We start from the raw sequence: 18,778 nt of genomic DNA on the forward strand, positions 1-18,778 counted from the left end.
AACCTCTTGCACACCATATGACTTCCTGTGAAGTGATGCTTGATGTTTTACCCAGAAGTCTCTTCCACATCCTGCACTTGCGTACATGTTTCTTGTTTTGTCCCTTATTGCACTGCCATTTTTTTTATGAGAGTTTGGTGCTAATATGAGAATTCTAAGAGCTCTATAACTTCATCATCTTTTGTGCTGTACCTCTGAGATGATATGGAGGAAAACTACAAGAGGGTCAGCTTCCAAAGACTGTCGTCTGGTGAGTGTTGGTGTGTCTGTGCCTATATTCTCCTCATTTGATTTATTGTATCTTGTTGAACTGTGCTTAGAAGGAGGAAACTTATGACACATCTCACCACAACAACTTTATTAGCCAAGGATTAATTACAGATACATAAATATTGGCATCAGGACTAAAACCCACTTCCTACGTTGGTTGTGTTTCATCTTGGTCTTTACTTCCTCTTAGTTGTGCTTTTCATTTTGTACATGGCTCCAAGTCATAATTAGCCACAATATAATAAATATAATTTTGTTACTCAAAGCTGCAGGCTTTCATATTAGGTTTGGTATGATGTTAGATTGTCACCACTGCTTTCCAGTTATAGAGGAGTTCCATGAACATTTTTTTTAAAGTTGAAAAATGGTTCATTGTTGAGAAATGCATGGAATTTTTCTTTTTAAATTGGTCCTAATTGGGCCCAGTGGCTGTAATCTGAATATCATTACTGCAAAATAATCAGACAGCCTCAAGCATCAAGCAACACATTCAAAAGCATTTCAAGTTAACTATTTATGTGATGTACATTTTATATATCCTTTATAGTTCCTGTGACCATTAAAAATGACTACATTTCTCATAGAATTGTTAGCAAACATGGGTATGATATTGTTTCTCTCAAAATCTGCTTAGTCTTAGCATGCCAGTTTATTGTAAATCAGTCTTTGATGTTAGCAACATTTGATGAACAATCCACTTTTACATCAAATACATTTAATGAACCAGACACATTTGCAATAAAACGTTAATAGGGTTTTTTTTTTAAATGTTTTCGGTATAACAGCTTGTTTCATATTTTATGTCGTGTTGTCTTTTTTAAACCATGTACACAATGTACAGGGCAGCTGAAGTGGATAATAGATTACGAAGAAACATGACTTCCACATGGATTCCATTTCCAGCTCATACCATAGTCTGAGTTTTTCCAGTTGTTGTTGTCTTTACAGAAGACAGCACATACTCAGAAGACTCCTGCGAGTACTACCAGTGCGACATCTATGGGAAGCTGCCCAGTTCACTTTCCAGGTGGAAGTACCAGTACAGAGATCAGGACGAGGCTGAAGTAGAAGAAGAGGATGATGATGATGATGATGATTTCGAATACGTTTCACCGCTTCTGTACAGAGACTGGGACTCGACACAGCCACTGAAGACGCTGCCTCTGTGTATGCAGGAGAAGAGGAACCTCAGGTATGGAAAGAAAACAGGGGGTAGGGTGGGGTGTATTCTCAGGTGTATCGGGGGTCCTAATCTAGTGTTGCTCCAGGGTCCTTGATTTCCGTTACAGACCTGAGTCCATGTCTCCGCTAAAATGTATTACTGTTCCATCCCAATAAGGGAGAGACGACACCAAGAGAGACTCAACATTAGCCCCTGGATGACATGGAAGCAGAGTCAGCAAACCATGTGGAGGCGACTGAAGGAGCAGGTGGAGAGTTTCCTCTCAGGATTACTGCTGTGGAAACACACCCTTCATAAAATTGAAGGTGAAAGAAATAGGGAATGAGCCGTGGGAATTATCTGCTTAGTCTTGTGCATAAACTCAATGCAATGTATAGCTCTATAATGCCTTTTCTCATATAAAACAATCAGTTTCTGAGCACTGCTGACCATATCATTTGGCTTATAACATTAATACAGCAGTGTGTGTAGTGCTGGTACATACAATGTATGGCAGTGGTGCTTGTGTATTTCTTTTACACATTGAACACGTAGTGTGGAAACCAAAGATATTCAGCACAGAGCTGATGTGTTAAAAAGAGTGTGGTTAAGTATAACACATTTTGTATTATTTGTAATATTTGTATTATATTGCCATTGCTGAAGGGCTAATGAATGGCCAACACTGCCCATGAATATATAGGTAATGAGGTTTGTTTGTGATTACAGGAGGGTTCGGTGTGGGGGTGAAGGCATACTTTGTGTTCCTGAGGTACCTGCTGTGTCTTAACCTGCTGAACTGTGTTATCATCACCGGATATGTGCTAATCCCTTTAATATATGGCAGAAATGACAACCAAGACACAAACTGTAAGTATAGCTTCACCCCTGTACTGAATATAGAAGTAATATTAATCTTAGATGATTCTCCACTGATATCGTTGACCTCTGTTTCAAAGGGGACCTCAAGATCAGACAGAACGATTCCGTTTTAGACATCTTCCTGGGATCGGTGAGTACATATAAGATCAAAAGTAAACTACGCTTGTTTTGTGTCTGATTTGTCCCTCACTGTAGCCACTCTGTTTTTTGCAGGGTTATCTAGAACGTTCTCCAATCTTCTATGGTTTCTACAAACACAAGTTATTAGATCTTAAATGTTTGAACACATCACTCCTCTTCTTCGCTGGCATGGTCTCCATCTTCTTTCTCAGTCTCATCATGATAGTGCGCAGGTCAGAATACGTCTTTGCTTTAAGTTTATAAAAATGGACATTCCCCAGATGCTATATGTGTTAAGGCTTGTGGATGCCTTTATTATTAGTAAAATCTGTTGGTTTAAAGTGCACTCATTAGTGACACAGATATATAGATGCGCTCACACAGCTGTTAGACTGAGACACTGAGATGCTGGACATGAGTTGAGGTCAACAAACCCAGTGCTAAGTTTAGGATAAAAGCGTATAAAGCCCTGCTTTGTGCTATGGAGCAGTGGGACTGTCTGTTCTGGTGTTACTGAATACAATTCAGTATCTTTGGACTAGGTTAGCATGGCATTTGTGAATCTAAGATTTAAACATCCAGAGTAATGTTCCAATATAAATATCCAAAAAGATGCACAAACTCCTTATTAATACCCTCATGTTCAATAGAAATGCTGGATGCGCATGTGTTGACAAACTTCAGCGTGTTATCAGATCTACGTGGCAAAACCCTGTATGTTGAGGCATTCGGACATCTCTCTTTTCTAGAACGGTGGTTGGTTACAAACATAAGTGGCTGATGGGAAGCCGTTTCAGCGGGAATATGAGCTATAAGGTGTTCTGTGGATGGGATTTCTGTATTCAGGATCCTCAGGCAGCCTTGCTCAAGCATAGCTTCAACAGAAATGAGCTGAAGGTGAGTTCCCAAGAATGATGAGAATTGTTTTTTTTTTTTTTACAGATTTTTGCTCTCTCACTTCTCTTTTCTTACACAAATAGTCCTTAAATTTCGATGAAAATGTTCAGCCTTCTCTGGTCAAATGACGTTTTGTTGAATTTCAGAGATCATAATCTTCTCTCTAGAGGATGTGCAAAAACAGCTAAAAATGAAACTTTAAATAATGCTCCCTTTCTAACTGTGTTGTCTTAGATGGACTTGGAGGAGCAGAAGTTTCGCCTGAAAGTCTCCCAGCGTACTCTGAAGCAGAAGGTGGTCCTCTATTTGTTGCGGTTTGCTCTCAATATTTTGGTTTTGCTTCTTCTGGGCGGCTCCTTCGTCCTGATCTATTACGCTACTATAAAATCACAGCATGAGGTAAGAAAAGCATATTCAGTATACCAATTGTATTAAAATGAACTTTGCAGTCTAACAGTATTTAACACAATCTCCCACATCTATGCAAAACAGTCGATTACCACAGACAGTTTTCCTGGACATAGCCAGTGGAAAGGTGTTGAAGCATGGAGTTTACAGAATGCTAAATGATTGCTGAACAGTTTCAGAGCACATGCAGCATCCATTATTATGATTCCCTGTTGATGGCTCAGTTTTCTGAGGCCAGGAATCCAGTAGAATTCCGTTAGCCTCTCTCTCTGTGTGTTTAGGATGGCACTCGCCCACTACTCAATGTGATGCTAGCTAATGCATGTCTATCAGAACTGGGCGGTTAGTGCTCTTATAACTACAAGCATGCTCTCTCTCTCTCTTTCTCTCTCTCTCTCTCTCTCTCTCTCTCTCTCTCTCTCTCAGAATTTAAACCTCCACTGGACTTTGAAGCTCCTGTGGGAGTATCTCCCACCCATCACGATTACTTTAGTCAACTTCCTGCTGCCACATGCATTCAGCATAATCTCAGTGTTTGAAGACTACTACCTCACTACCCAGCTCAATCTCACCTTAGTTCGGTAAGACAGTGTGATCTTACAGCACTATAGCATCAGGATTCACTCATCGATGGGATTCCTTTTTGATAAACAGTAGAGTCTGCCCTACGAATCTGCAAAGGACTGGTTCCGAGCTCTTTTAATGCCCAAGGCCTTTATATTAAATGGCGTAGAGTTAGCATATAAGTTATACACATTCACACAATGTAATGGAAACAGTTGTTATTCAGTATTGTTTCAGGGAACAATGACAAGACAAAAAGTCTGTACATGTTCAGTACACACACAACCATTGTAGGCCTAGCTGCATAGTATACAGTGAACTAATAAACGAATAAGATACAAGGTAAACACTGCTCAAAGAACAGGTGCTGGAGAGAGACAGAGGATATGTGGAATGCAGGAACCTGTAAAAATGACTCTACAGTGTACCTCATAACTATAGAAACAAAACAGACTCCAGAAAAGTTTTGACTGTATTTATGTATATTAAGGAGACAACGTTGTAAATTTGATTTTAGGCCAAAACACCGCTTTATGTTTTGTGTGTACAATTAACCCTCATTTAACTCAGTGTTTAAAATACAAATAAAACAGGATTTAAACTTGTTTATGAAGATACCGCATGTGCTTCCAACAGGAGTATTTTCTTGAAGCTTGCAAGCTTAGGCATCTACCTGTTCTTCATCATCAAGAATGATGGTACAACAACTGGCAAGGTGATTTATTTGTTTAACCAATCAAACAACCACACACACATTAAATGGATCTATAAAAATGAATATTCACTGTACGTGTGATATCTTTGATATAGTGATATTTACTGGTATGTCTTTGTTGGCTTTCCTTCTTGCTAAATTTATTCTTTTGTATTTTTCAGTGTAAGGAGACAGAGTTTGGGAAGGAAATGTACAAACTCACTGTATTTCACCTTTTGGCCTGTTGCTTGGCCTGTTTACTGGCCTGTTCAAGAATGTAAGATCTCTTGCCTCTGCCTCGCTTAAGTCATTTTCATCCATTTATATAAATCATCTGGTAATACTGTACTTTTAGAAAAAAGTGTATATTAGGAAAGTATATATTAGAACTTTATTAGAAGCCTTTGATTGTTGTGATTTCACACATTATAATCCTATTTCCACCTAAAAAGTTGTCACGTGTCACTACCCAAAGGTAGTTGTCATCCCAGCAGCTATGAGGCTAATGTAGCTAACTTTTAATATTTAGCATTGTGTCAACCATGTGTCCCCCCAAAATATACAGTTATTTTTTTTAATATATAAAAGTAAATATTAATAGAGATTATATGTGTTTCTCTTTTTTTCTGTACTATGTGGCAGTAGTTGAGGCCTACATCAAAAATAACCACATAAAGAAAATATTCTCAAGCTGAGACTGTTGTGATTACCTCAGGATAATCAGTCTCCATTCTTATTGTTTAGAGACGTTTTTTTGAGTTATCTGCTATAATTCATATCACATTAGAAATAATTTGCTCCTTGTTGGTTCTAGGTTGATAGTAGAGAAGTTCCCCTCCCGTAAACTGGCAAAAATTGTCGGTAAGCCAGAGTTTGTGATCCCACTAAACGTGTTGGACCTGGTCTACAGTCAGACCGTCACTTGGGTGGGAGTATTCTACTGCCCCCTTCTGCCAGCCATCAGCATATTGAAGCTTCTGGCTGTGTTCTACGTAAAGAAGGTTGGTGAGATACTTTGCTGCCTGCTTGAAAAACCAGCATAGACCAGCTACCATTGAAATTAGAATATGGTAAATATTGGATGCTGGTTTACTGGTCAACAAGTTGATCATGCTAGGCTACTAGCATAAGCTTAGACTAAACTTAGCACAGACCAGAATAAATCAATTCAGTTTGGTTTTGGGTTTGTTTGTCAGGGTTTATGGCTACATCTATTTTGCGGAAAGTCAAATAATAACCCATTGCTGCATGTATTTGTCCTCTGCTCTCCAGTTCACTGTGGTCCAATGTTGTGTTCCTGCTCAGAGAATGTTCCGGACCACCAGCTCATCAGTTCTGTTTAATTTCATGCTCTTACTGGGCCTCATCATGTCTGCAGTGACGCTTGGGATCAACATCATTAAGTATAGCAGGACTGGATACGAATTTAAATTATGAATTAATAACTAAGGTTATTAACTCATAGGTTAAAAACTATTTACACTGGTGTTTACTCAGCCAACATTTCTCCCGCTGTTTCTTCATGCTCAGGTTTGTGCCTGGAAACTGTGGCCCATTCATGGGGAATAGCACAGTGTTTAATGTGACCAGCGCCTGTGTGAGGACACTCCCAGGACCTGCTCAAACTGCCATACAATACATGACATCAGAGGCTTTTGCCTTCGCTCTCATTTTGGCTGAGGTGTAAGTTAATGTGTGTGTGTGTGTGTTACCGGCAGCAAGAACAGAGAAACACATTTATATATAATGTTCTATGAAGCCATTCAGTGTGTTTGGATATGTATTTACTGAATGTACTGATTGTGTTCCACACTACCCTGTTTACAGTATCATCCTAACGTCCTTTATTTCTCGTGGACGAGCCAATCTGAAAGTCATAGAGAGACTCAAGGACATGCTTGTTATGGTAAGTGTATGTTACATATGTGTTGTAAAAGAAATGTAACTGACCTTAAAAAGTAGAGTAGTTAGGAAGTAGTTGATTCACATGGCACACAGGGTTCGATTGCCAGCTCAGGCAGGAACATCACGCTATACCAAACAAAAATACTTGGTGCATGAACACTGCATTAGCTACATGTGTGATATAATTAAGAATGGAATTTGAGCATCTGACAAATACTCAAAATGTAAATGCACAATGATGACATTAGTCACTAATTGTTAGTAACAGTTTCTAGATATTACACCCTGTGATTAATGCTTAGAAGCTAAAATGCTCTTTTTGTAACTGATTCCAGAACAGATTCTGGAGGTAGATCATTAACAGATCAGAGAACAGCACAGTTTTACGACTGTTACTGGGCTTGGCCTAAAACCCATAGAAATATTAATGTCTTTTTGTCATGTACACGTTCTTGCCTTGCAGTGTAGCTCAGATAAGCGTTTCCTGGTGAAGGAGCACTTCACACTGGTCAGACGACTGAAGAAGAACAACCAGTGCTCTGAGGAGTTGACTTCACCCATGAAATGAAAGGTTTTCTCATAGAGTATAAGAGCATCCAAATAAATAACAGTTTTCCTCTTAAACACGCCTCTCCAGAGAAGCCACAGATTGTTGTTGGTTTTGTGGTAAATACAAATACAGTGATATTTATAACAGTTTATAACAATTTATAACAATTACCATGGGTGGAAATTAGAGTGATTGGTTTAAATCGTTAATTCGTGCGTATGTGTCATGGCCTTGCATTCCATTCATAAGAAATGACTCTAAGGGTATTATCACCTCATAAACAGTATTTGTAAAATAACTTATTATCAGAATTCAGAATGTGAAGTTTCACAGAAGGTTTTATCGTGGCTTGTTAAACACCAGAGTGTAAGAATGTAGAAATGTGTGCTTAACTCTTTTAGAAAAACACACAATGGTAAATCGAGGCATGAATAAAGTAAATTGTTTACATGCTTCTGTGACATCAGCAAAGTGAATTTTATTACATCCTGTGCACAACTTAATATCTAAAAATATATTATATACGAAACAAACAAACAACAACAAAGACATTTGGTACTATTCTCATTATCATATTAAGCAAAGTTTAAAGTTTAATGCATTTTTAACACTTATTTACTTGGTCATTCAAAATGGCAGCTAATAGCTTAGCTTCATTGCTAAACTCTTTTTACATACACTCATTTCACTCTATACCATGGCTATATAGGCTAATATAAAGGGGTTCCCAGACTTTTTCTGCAGTGCCCCCTACTGTAGATACGAATGTTTTCTGAGTCCCCCACTGTGATACATAGCAGTGTTCAAACATGCCGTTAATGCACATGAATGATCTTTCTTTAAATATCTATTGTTTTTCAAAAGCAGTGCTTTTTAGTGTTTTGTCAGTAACATGTAATATTGTCCTTCTTTATGTATAAAGTTTTTCCATGATATCTTAATAAATTTTGGTGACAAAATAATGGGAGTGGTTTGTGTGAGCTCCTGGAATAAGTTGTTGAGTAAGACGTGAGAACTTTTTATCAATAGCTTACACATGTGCAGGAGGAGTATACACACACACACACACACACACTCAGACATGTTCTCATACATAAAATTCTCAAGTGAATTTCACAATGCTAGCAGAGGAGTGAGCATGCTCCAGAATGGAAGAGAACTTGCAGCAGTTACAACTGATGTTAATCTTATGTGAGTGGCACGTTCTGTCATTTTTCTCTCACATTTTAATATTAACTGTATAAGGGTTAATTTAGTTTGTGCTAAGTGTCTAAACAGATTTCCTCTCTTTGTGTTTCAGTTTTGACTGGAGTTTTGACTAAAACTGGTAGGGGAAAATTGGGGAAACACTAATCCCCTTAAAAAATCAATGTCTGTTTAATGTAAACATCATATCTGAGTATGAGGACATAGAGGATGATAACAGAAACCTGCTCACGGTTAGCAGAAATGGAAACAGCAGACAATATTATTTTATAGCTCCATTATCAGGACAAGAATTGTGTTATCAGATTACAGAGCTAAATATATATTTGTGTTTACATTTATGGCACTTGGCAGATGGATTTATTAAGAGCAGTTTACAATTTGAATCCGATCACAGATTTAGGAGTTTTGAACTGTGTTTGTGTTCTGCATAATGTTGCCTATCACACTACACCGACCAAATAAAATCATTCATTCATTCATTCATTCATTCATTCATTATCTGTAACTGTAACCAGTTCTGGGTATCAACCACAAAAATGTGAATATATTTTAAAATAAAGCTAATAAATCTAAGGGGCGGCACGGTGGTGCAGCAGGTAGTGTCACAGTCCCGCTCCGGGTGGATTCGAGTCCCGCTCCGGGTGACTGTCTGTGAGGAGTGTGGTGTGTTCTCCCTGTGTCTGCGTTGGTTTCCTCCGGGTGACTGTCTGTGAGGAGTGTGGTGTGTTCTCCCTGTGTCTGCGTGGGTTTCCTCCGGGTGACTGTCTGTGAGGAGTGTGGTGTGTTCTCCCTGTGTCTGCGTGGGTTTCCACTGGGTGACTGTCTGTGAGGAGTGTGATGTGTTCTCCCTGTGTCTGCGTGGGCTTCCTCCGGGTGACTGTCTGTGAGGAGTGTGGTGTGTTCTCCCTGTGTCTGCGTGGGTTTCCTCCGGGTGACTGTCTGTGAGGAATGTGGTTTGTTCTCCCTGTGTCTGCGTGGGTTTCCGCTGGGTGCTCCAGTTTCTTCCCACGCTCCAAAAACACACGTTGGTAGGTGGATTGGCGACTCAAAAGTGTCCGCAGGTGTGATTGTGTGAGCGAATGTGTGAGTGTGTTTGTTGCCCTGTGAAGGACTGGTGCTCCCTCCAGGGTGTATTCCTGCCTTGCGCCCAATGATTCAAGGTAGGCTCTGGACCCACCGCGACCCTGAACTGGATAAGGGTTACAGATAATGAATGAATGAATAATAAATCTAAGAACTGTATCAGCATATGTCTTTGTGTGATGGAAATGAAATTTCTGATTAACTCAGATGTTAGACATTTAGTGAGTACACTGAGATTAAATTTAGCCCCATCTATACAGGACAGGAAGATGCATCTTACTCAGGGGTGCTTCTACCCCTAGCCTTATACTGTACTGTAAATATAGCTTAGGATAATTAATCATAGTCTTAAAGTACAATTGTGAACAACTGTGATTAATGAGAAGCCTGGAGTCAAATCTGGGTGTAAATAAAATGCAGTAAATCATGCTTCCTAGTTAAAGATGCTAATTACGTATCCTTAAAGGAACACTAGGTAAGATTTGGGGTTTTTGCTCCTGTGGCTACCCATATTGTAATTCATTATTACATAAATGCATTGAAATCAATGAGACAGAGGGAAGGTGGTGGTTTCCTACCCTCCTCTTAAAGTTACATGGTGCAGTTTCTGCGGTGCTGAATGCAGAGTAGCAAAGACAGAGGCACTAATCTCCCTATTACAGGTCAGTTAAGCATCACAATGATTTTTAAGGTAAAAATATTACTTAGTGTTCCTTTAAAGGTAACACCCTCGTGACAGTCGCATATGTATTTGTACATTTCAGACTACACACAGCATAGAAAATATACAACGGAGTGTGCTATTAATGGATGAATCAGTAATTATAGTGTTACTAACTTCAGTGACTGTGTTGAGTGCAGGAGCATCTATTCTCAGACCAGAGATCACCGGACCAAATATGGCCTACATCAGATCAACAGAGATGTTTGTATGTAAACTGTCCAATTCATTGCCTCCTCTGACCTTTGAGTTCCTGAGAAACGGTGGAGAGGTTCTTCAAACAACAGAAGACACACAGGGAGGTCAGCCAATCATATTTAGATTCAGAGTCAATGAGAGGTCAAAGGGACAGTATTCCTGCAGAGTGACAGCGAGAGGGCACTCAAGCACCAGCAATGCTCTGAACTTTGAAGTAATGAGTGAGTATAAAACATCATCATAAACCTTCATAGGCCTCATTTTAAAGAGTGTATGTGTGAAAAAGGATTTATTTGATGATCTCCATATTTTGATGACTCCCTCTCTCTTAGTTCCTGTCCAGGGCACCAAGTTAGTCTCTGATCCTGAGCCACCAGTCATCTACGAAGGGGCACAGTTTACCTTGAGCTGCTACGTCAGAAAAGGGTCTCACCTCAGCTACCTGTGGTACCACAACAAAGAGAATGTGGCTTCACACTCACCTTTCCACCATTTCTCTGGGAACACACTGACAGTGGAGAAAGCTAGCGAAAGGCATGCTGGATATTACTCATGTTTGGCCACCAACAAGTTGGGGAATTTCAGCACATCCTCCAGCAGCACTGAGGTCTCCGTTGTTGTGAAAAGTATTGGTCAAACATTTGGTCATTTATTTGTGAAATTGATGTCATATAATATCTTACTGAGCCACACTGGTTGTTATTTGTTATTCATTTAAACATTAGTTCCACAATCAAATGTGTATTGCTTGTTTAATTTAGCATGTACTCATCTAGAAATGCTTAATACTTAATACTGGTACATTCCTGTGAGGATTTGATTACACGTTTTCAGACACCAAATAATGTTGCATGGTTACAAACCTGAATCAGACACACTTTTGTAGGAAAGTAATAAATGTGAACAGTTTGTAACTTTTCTTGGCATGTGTCTTTACATTTACAGAGTACCTGTCAGCACCCAAGCTTTCATTCACCCTCTACCATCATGGCTCAGGTCACCATGCTAACATCAGCTGCAGGTGTGACAGTGGCAGTCCGCCTGTGACCTTTTCGCTGTTGCTGGATGGCAGGAATGTATCTGTGCAGCAGACAAATTTGTTGGAAGCCTGGTTTAGCCTGCCAGTCATTGTGGGGCTAGACATGGGAACAGTACAGTGCAGGGCTGAGACAGACAACCAGCAGCTTCTGAGCAGCTCAGTGGACCTGGAAGTGGGTGAGTAAGGCTAAAGGGGAACACGTTTTACAAAAAATGTTACAACATTCATTCATTTATGGTCTGTAACTGCTTATCCGGTTCAGGGTCGCGGTGGGTCTGGAGCCGCCCCGGAATCATTGGGCACAAGGCAGGAACAATCCCTGAAGGGGGAGCCAGTCCTTCAGAGGGCAACACACACACATTCACTCACACTACGGAAACTTTTGAGTCACCAGTCCACCTACCAACGTGTGTTTTTGGATCATGGGCAGATAACGAAGCACCCAGAGGAAACCCACGCATACACAGGGAGAACACACCAAACTCCTCACAGACAGTCACCCAGAGGAAACCCACACAGACACAGGGAGAACACACCAAACTCCTCACAGACAGTCACCCGGAGGAAACCCACACCAACACAGGGAGAACACACCACACTGCTCACAGACAGTCACCCGGAGGAAACCCACACAGACACAGGGAGAACACACCAAACTCCTCACAGACAGTCACCCAGAGGAAATCCACGCAGATACAGAGAGAACACACCACAGTCCTCACAGACAGTCACCCGGATGAAAACCCACGCTGACACAGGGAGAAAACACCACACTCCTCACAGACAATCACCTGGAGGAAACCCACGCAGACACAGAGAGAACACACCACACCCCTCACAGACAGTCACCCGGAGGAAACCCACACAAACACAGGGAGAACACACCACAGTCCTCACAGACTGTCACCCGGAGGAAACCCACGCAGACACAGAGAGAACACACCACACCCCTCACAGACAGTCACCCGGAGGAAACCCACACAAACACAGGGAGAACACACCACAGTCCTCACAGACAGTCACCCGGAGGAAACCCACACAGACACAGGGAGAACACACCAAACTCCTCACAGACAGTCACCCGGAGGAAACCCACACAAACACAGGGAGAACACACCAAATTCCTCACAGACAGTCACCCGGAGGAAATCCACGCTGATACAGAGAGAACACACCACAGTCCTCACAGACTGTCACCCGGAGGAAACCCACGCAGACACAGGGAGAAAACACCACACTCCTCACAGACAGTCACCTGGAGGAAACCCAGGCAGACGCAGAGAGAACACACCACACCCCTCACAGACAGTCACCCGGAGGAAACCCACGCAGACACAGGGAGAACACACCACACTCCTCACAGACAGTCACCCGGAGGAAACCCACACAAACACAGGGAGAACACACCAAATTCCTCACAGACAGTCACCCGGAGGAAATCCACGCTGATACAGAGAGAACACACCACAGTCCTCACAGACTGTCACCCGGAGGAAACCCACGCAGACACAGGGAGAAAACACCACACTCCTCACAGACAGTCACCTGGAGGAAACCCAGGCAGACACAGAGAGAACACACCACACCCCTCACAGACAGTCACCCGGAGGAAACCCACGCAGACACAGAGAGAACACATCACACCCCTCACAGACAGTCACCCGGAGGAAACCCACACAAACACAGGGAGAACACACCACAGTCCTCACAGACAGTCACCCGGAGGAAACCCACGTAGACACAGAGAGAACACACCACACCCCTCACAGACAGTCACCCGGAGGAAACCCACACAAACACAGGGAGAACACACCACAGTCCTCACAGACAGTCACCCGGAGGAAACCCACGCAGACACAGGGAGAACACACCAAACTCCTCACAGACAGTCACCCGGAGGAAACCCACACAAACACAGGGAGAACACACCACAGTCCTCACAGACAGTCACCCGGAGGAAACCCACACAGACACAGGGAGAACACACCAAACTCCTCACAGACAGTCACCCGGAGGAAACCCACACAAACACAGGGAGAACACACCAAATTCCTCACAGACAGTCACCCGGAGGAAATCCACGCTGATACAGAGAGAACACACCACAGTCCTCACAGACTGTCACCCGGAGGAAACCCACGCAGACACAGGGAGAAAACACCACACTCCTCACAGACAGTCACCTGGAGGAAACCCAGGCAGACACAGAGAGAACACACCACACCCCTCACAGACAGTCACCCGGAGGAAACCCACGCAGACACAGAGAGAACACATCACACCCCTCACAGACAGTCACCCGGAGGAAACCCACACAAACACAGGGAGAACACACCACAGTCCTCACAGACAGTCACCCGGAGGAAACCCACGTAGACACAGAGAGAACACACCACACCCCTCACAGACAGTCACCCGGAGGAAACCCACACAAACACAGGGAGAACACACCACAGTCCTCACAGACAGTCACCCGGAGGAAACCCACGCAGACACAGGGAGAACACACCAAACTCCTCACAGACAGTCACCCGGAGGAAACCCACACAAACACAGGGAGAACACACCAAATTCCTCACAGACAGTCACCCGGAGGAAATCCACGCTGATACAGAGAGAACACACCACAGTCCTCACAGACAGTCACCCGGAGGAAACCCACGCAGACACAGGGAGAAAACACCACACTCCTCACAGACAGTCACCTGGAGGAAACCCAGGCAGACACAGAGAGAACACACCACACCCCTCACAGACAGTCACCCGGAGGAAACCCACGCAGACACAGGGAGAACACACCACACTCCTCACAGACAGTCACCCGGAGGAAACCCACACAAACACAGGGAGAACACACCAAACTCCTCACAGACAGTCACCCAGAGGAAATCCACGCAGATACAGAGAGAACACACCACAGTCCTCACAGACAGTCACCCGGAGGAAACCCACCAGACACAGGGAGAAAACACCACACTCCTCACAGACAGTCACCTGGAGGAAACCCACGCAGACACAGGGAGAACACACCACACTCCTCACAGACAGTCACCCGGAGGAAACCCACGCAGAGACAGGGAGAACACACCACACTCCTCACAGACAGTCACCTGGAGGAAACCCACGCAGACACAGGGAGAACACACCACACTCCTCACAGACAGTCACCTGGAGGAAACCCACGCAGACACAGGGAGAACACACCACACTCCTCACAGACAGTCACCTGGAGGAAACCCACGCAGACACAGAGAGAACACACCACAGTCCTCTCAGACAGTCACCCGGTGCGGGACTTGAACCCACAACCTCCACCTCCAGGCCCCTGGAGCCGTGTGACTGTGACGTCACCATGCCGCCCTTGTTCCAACATTTAGTGTAATATCTTTTAAAAAGAGAGGGTTGTGGCGCAAAATCCATATAAAAGGCGACAATCCTAATTTTAAGCAAAGAAGAAAACACTTTTCATGACATTCTGAGAATACTTCCTCATCATTAGCTAGCTCTGTGGTCAGTTTGCATGATGGAAAGTCCTCAGGTGTTGGTATATTTCCCTAACTTCCCTAAACGTGCAACATGCTGCAAAACTAAACAGCTTGAGTTTAAAAAAAAAGAGTTTCTACTGTTATTTTCTTACTCCTGAATACCATTCCACCTTAAAACACGCAGAACCGCTGAATGAACACAAACCTTTGTTTTGTTGTGAGAATGAATGGTCCCTAGAATGGTCAAATTTATAAATACCAATATCAAACACACCATTGTTTTAATGTGTAGCAAGTGTAAATCAGTGTTCATGAAGCTATATGACACCTACATTAGCTTTTCACTGAACAGAAACATGTAAAAATGCATTTCACACTTGATGGAGTACATGTTTATAGATGTTTCTGTAGGCTTCCTTATGATTTGTGTGTGTACATACCTTTCAGTTCCTGTAGGAGGCTCTGTACATATCGTGATGGAATACCTCCAGACAGCAGACTCTGTGGTTGCAGCTGCTCTGCTCCAGTGTATCATCAGTAGGGGAACATTCCCGCAGTTTTCCTGGGCCTTCAACAACTCGTCATTACCATCAGAAGGCCATTCTCATGCCCTGTCCCCTCACGGCAACATCCTAGTGCTCACAAATGTCAACAAAGCAAATTCTGGGCATTACAGCTGCCAAGTGAGGGACAGTTTTAACCTCAATTCCACGTGGTTGAAGAGTGAGCAGGTCCTGGTTAAGAGGACAGGTGAGCTGGTGATCACAAAGGCACAGGTTTCAAAATGAGAAGTTGATCACAAATAGTTAGTTTTTTAAAAAGAAGATATTAATCAAATTCATATATAAGTATAAAAGATTAATGATTAAAGATAACGTTGTTGTCTAAGTTGCACCAGACTGTGTGTGTGTTTAGTGGGAGGGGGAGCACAGTGGGGCTTATATTAATGATAGTAAACAAGATCACAGTGTAATTATCGGTTCACTACACTGACCTCTCAGATCAGTGCAGCAATAAACATAAACAGACGTCAGACGCCAAGCATGATGTGGCGATTGTTATTTTGAGGTTAAGGAGCCGTTATGCTCCTAAATTAGACATTTGTCAGATTATGCCTTAATCACAGTCACTGTTCTACACTGTTTCATAGCTTTTAAGTTGACATCCATAGAGGTCATCGCTGTGGCTTTCTGCTGTTTCCTGCTGGTTATTGTTGTGGGAGGAGCATGCTGTCTGTTCCTGAGCTTTAAAAAAGAACGTCACCAACACAGAGGCAATGACCGTACGTCCTTAAACCTTGGCTGGTCATTTCTGTTTCATTAATCCATAAATTATACTCTGTTCATCTCTCTCTTTCTTTGCGTATCTCTATTTCAGGGGATGTGGACAGCTGTGAGCAAACCAAGTGGGTTATTTTATTTTTCAGATGTTTAATATAGAAACATAAACAATGCACAATGTTGTGTTTTCTCAGACTAATGCTAAACAATAAGACATGCCCTGGTTTCTTCTTCACATTTTAGCCCAGAGACAGTTTGTGCCATGCAAGAGACCGAGTCCGAGCCGCAGACTGAAGTGGTGGATACAGTTGTTATGGAAGTAGAAGTTTAGAATGAGGTACCTGTCAAGTCTAAGCAGGTGAAATTTTACTTTGATCACTTAGCAAATTCATTCATTCATTGATTATCTGTAAGCGCTTATCCAGTTCAGGGTCGTGGTGGGTCCAGAGCCTACCTGGAATCATTGGGCGCAAGGCGGGAATACACCCTGGAGGGGGCGCCAGTCCTTCACAGGGCAACACACACACTCACACATTCACTTACACACTCACACCTACAGAAACTTTTGAGTCGCCAATCCACCTACCAACGTGTGTTTTTTGAGCGTGGGAGGAAACCAGAGCACCCGGAGGAAACCCACAGCAGACACAGGGAGAACACACCACACTCCTCACTGACAATCACCCGGAAGAAACCCACACAGACACAGGGAGAACACACCACACTCCTCACGGACAGTCACCCGGAGGAAACCCACACAGACACAGGGAGAACACACCACACTCTTCACAGACAGTCACCCAGAGGAAACCCACGCAGGCATAGGGAGAACACACCAAACTCCTCACAGACAGTCACTCAGAGGAAGCCAATGCAGACACAGAGAGAACACACCACACTCCTCACAGACAGTCATCCAGAGGAAACCCACGCAGACACAGGGAGAACACACCACACTCCTCACAGACAGTCATCCAGAGGAAACCCACGCAGACACAGGGAGAACACAACACACTCCTCACAGACAGTCACCCGGAGGAAACCCACACAGACACAGGGAGAACACACCACAATCCTCACAGACAGTCACCTGGAGGAAACCCACGCGGACACAGGGAGAACACACCAACTCCTCACAGACAGTCACCCTGAGGAAACCCACGCAGACACAGGGAGAACACACCAACTCCTCACAGACAGTCACCCGGAGGAAACCCACGCAGACACAGGGAGAACACACCAACTCCTCACAGACAGTCACCCGGAGGAAACCCACGCAGACACAGGGAGAACACACCACACTCCTCACAGACAGTCACCCGGAGCGGGAATCGAACCCACAACCTCCAGGCCCCTGGAGCTGTGTGACTGCGACATCTACCTGCTGCACCACCGTGCCGCCCTCACTTAGCAACTTTTTTGAATATGAATCAAAATTTTGATTCATATGTACGCTATAAGTCCAAAAGTTTGTTGAGACTCATTGTATGTGGTGTATTTTGCTACTTTAAGAAGCACCAATTGTGTACACAGGTGCTGTCATGCAGAAAATAGCATTACCTGAACTGGGATGTTCTGGAGCTCCTGCACAAATGTCTCCATGCTAAATGCTAAGTGTTGGCTAATGGTTTTGGAGCAGTGGAACAGCATTCACTGGGGTGATGATCCACTATCTTTAGGAGGAGTTGGAGTGCTGTTTGTGAGCAAGAACTAATCTTACACAAATGCTCTCCTAATGTCTGTTTAACAGCAATGTCTCTAGACCTTTGTAAACATTTCCCAGAGGAGTAGAGGCTGTTACTGCAGCAAAGTGGACCAAATTATATTAACGTCAGAAGAAATTTTGGAAAAAAAAGCAGTTTTTAACAAACTTTTGATCACACTGTGTATCTGTAAGTGATTATATATATATATATATATATCAGTACAGAAGAAGTAAATATACCAGTGTTAGCAACTGGCTAATTTTCAAACCTAGTCCCAGTTTGAACAAAAGAGATTCAACACTGTGTTAATTTCACTTTTTTCCTCATTTCTTCTCAGCATCTGAAGGAGCCAGACAAGAAGCACCATCATAAAAATGTCAGCTCTGCTTATGGATCTGAAGAATCTTTGGTTTGGAACAAAGCGCTAGTCCACAGCTCTGTACTGAAGTGCTCCCTGTTCTCAGTAATAACTGACTCCTCAGTTATGTTTATTATTTTCTTACTTTAATTTTTTACTTTTTATATTACAGTACATTACTGTGATACAAGAGTATGTGACAATAAAGAACACTAAGCATGCTAAATTCTGTGGTATATTGATGTTT

At 42.9% G+C, this 18,778-nt stretch overlaps 2 protein-coding genes across 4 annotated transcripts; both read left to right on the top strand.

Moving 5' to 3' along the window:
* Positions 1-115: 115 nt before the first annotated feature.
* Positions 116-8,397, top strand: tmc8 (transmembrane channel-like 8). The gene is made up of 16 exons (XM_066647902.1): positions 116-250; positions 1,219-1,462; positions 1,610-1,758; positions 2,162-2,302; positions 2,392-2,444; positions 2,528-2,667; positions 3,184-3,331; positions 3,566-3,730; positions 4,166-4,320; positions 4,940-5,018; positions 5,180-5,274; positions 5,812-5,998; positions 6,270-6,400; positions 6,528-6,680; positions 6,825-6,903; positions 7,366-8,397. The coding sequence occupies exons 1-16, from the start codon at positions 205-207 to the stop codon at positions 7,468-7,470; spliced, it is 2,070 nt and encodes a 689-aa protein (XP_066503999.1). The 5' UTR covers positions 116-204; the 3' UTR covers positions 7,471-8,397.
* A 193-nt stretch (positions 8,398-8,590) lies between these two features.
* Positions 8,591-18,759, top strand: LOC136671981 (Fc receptor-like protein 5). 3 transcript variants are annotated; one of them, XM_066647903.1, is made up of 10 exons: positions 8,591-8,643; positions 8,753-8,779; positions 10,606-10,884; positions 10,996-11,289; positions 11,609-11,878; positions 15,635-15,937; positions 16,338-16,469; positions 16,565-16,592; positions 16,711-16,825; positions 18,511-18,759. In XM_066647903.1, exons 1-9 carry the CDS (start codon positions 8,601-8,603, stop codon positions 16,796-16,798), a joined length of 1,464 nt encoding a protein of 487 aa, XP_066504000.1. In that variant the 5' UTR covers positions 8,591-8,600; the 3' UTR covers positions 16,799-16,825; positions 18,511-18,759. The 3 variants fall into 3 exon arrangements, with proteins under 3 accessions (XP_066504000.1, XP_066504001.1, XP_066504002.1); XM_066647904.1 differs by having other exon boundaries at positions 16,711-16,804; XM_066647905.1 differs by having other exon boundaries at positions 8,614-8,643; positions 8,753-8,891.
* Positions 18,760-18,778: the final 19 nt, after the last annotated feature.

The sequence above is a fragment of the Hoplias malabaricus genome, chromosome 16, assembly GCF_029633855.1.
Source record: "Hoplias malabaricus isolate fHopMal1 chromosome 16, fHopMal1.hap1, whole genome shotgun sequence".
Taxonomy (NCBI): Eukaryota; Metazoa; Chordata; class Actinopteri; order Characiformes; family Erythrinidae; genus Hoplias; species Hoplias malabaricus.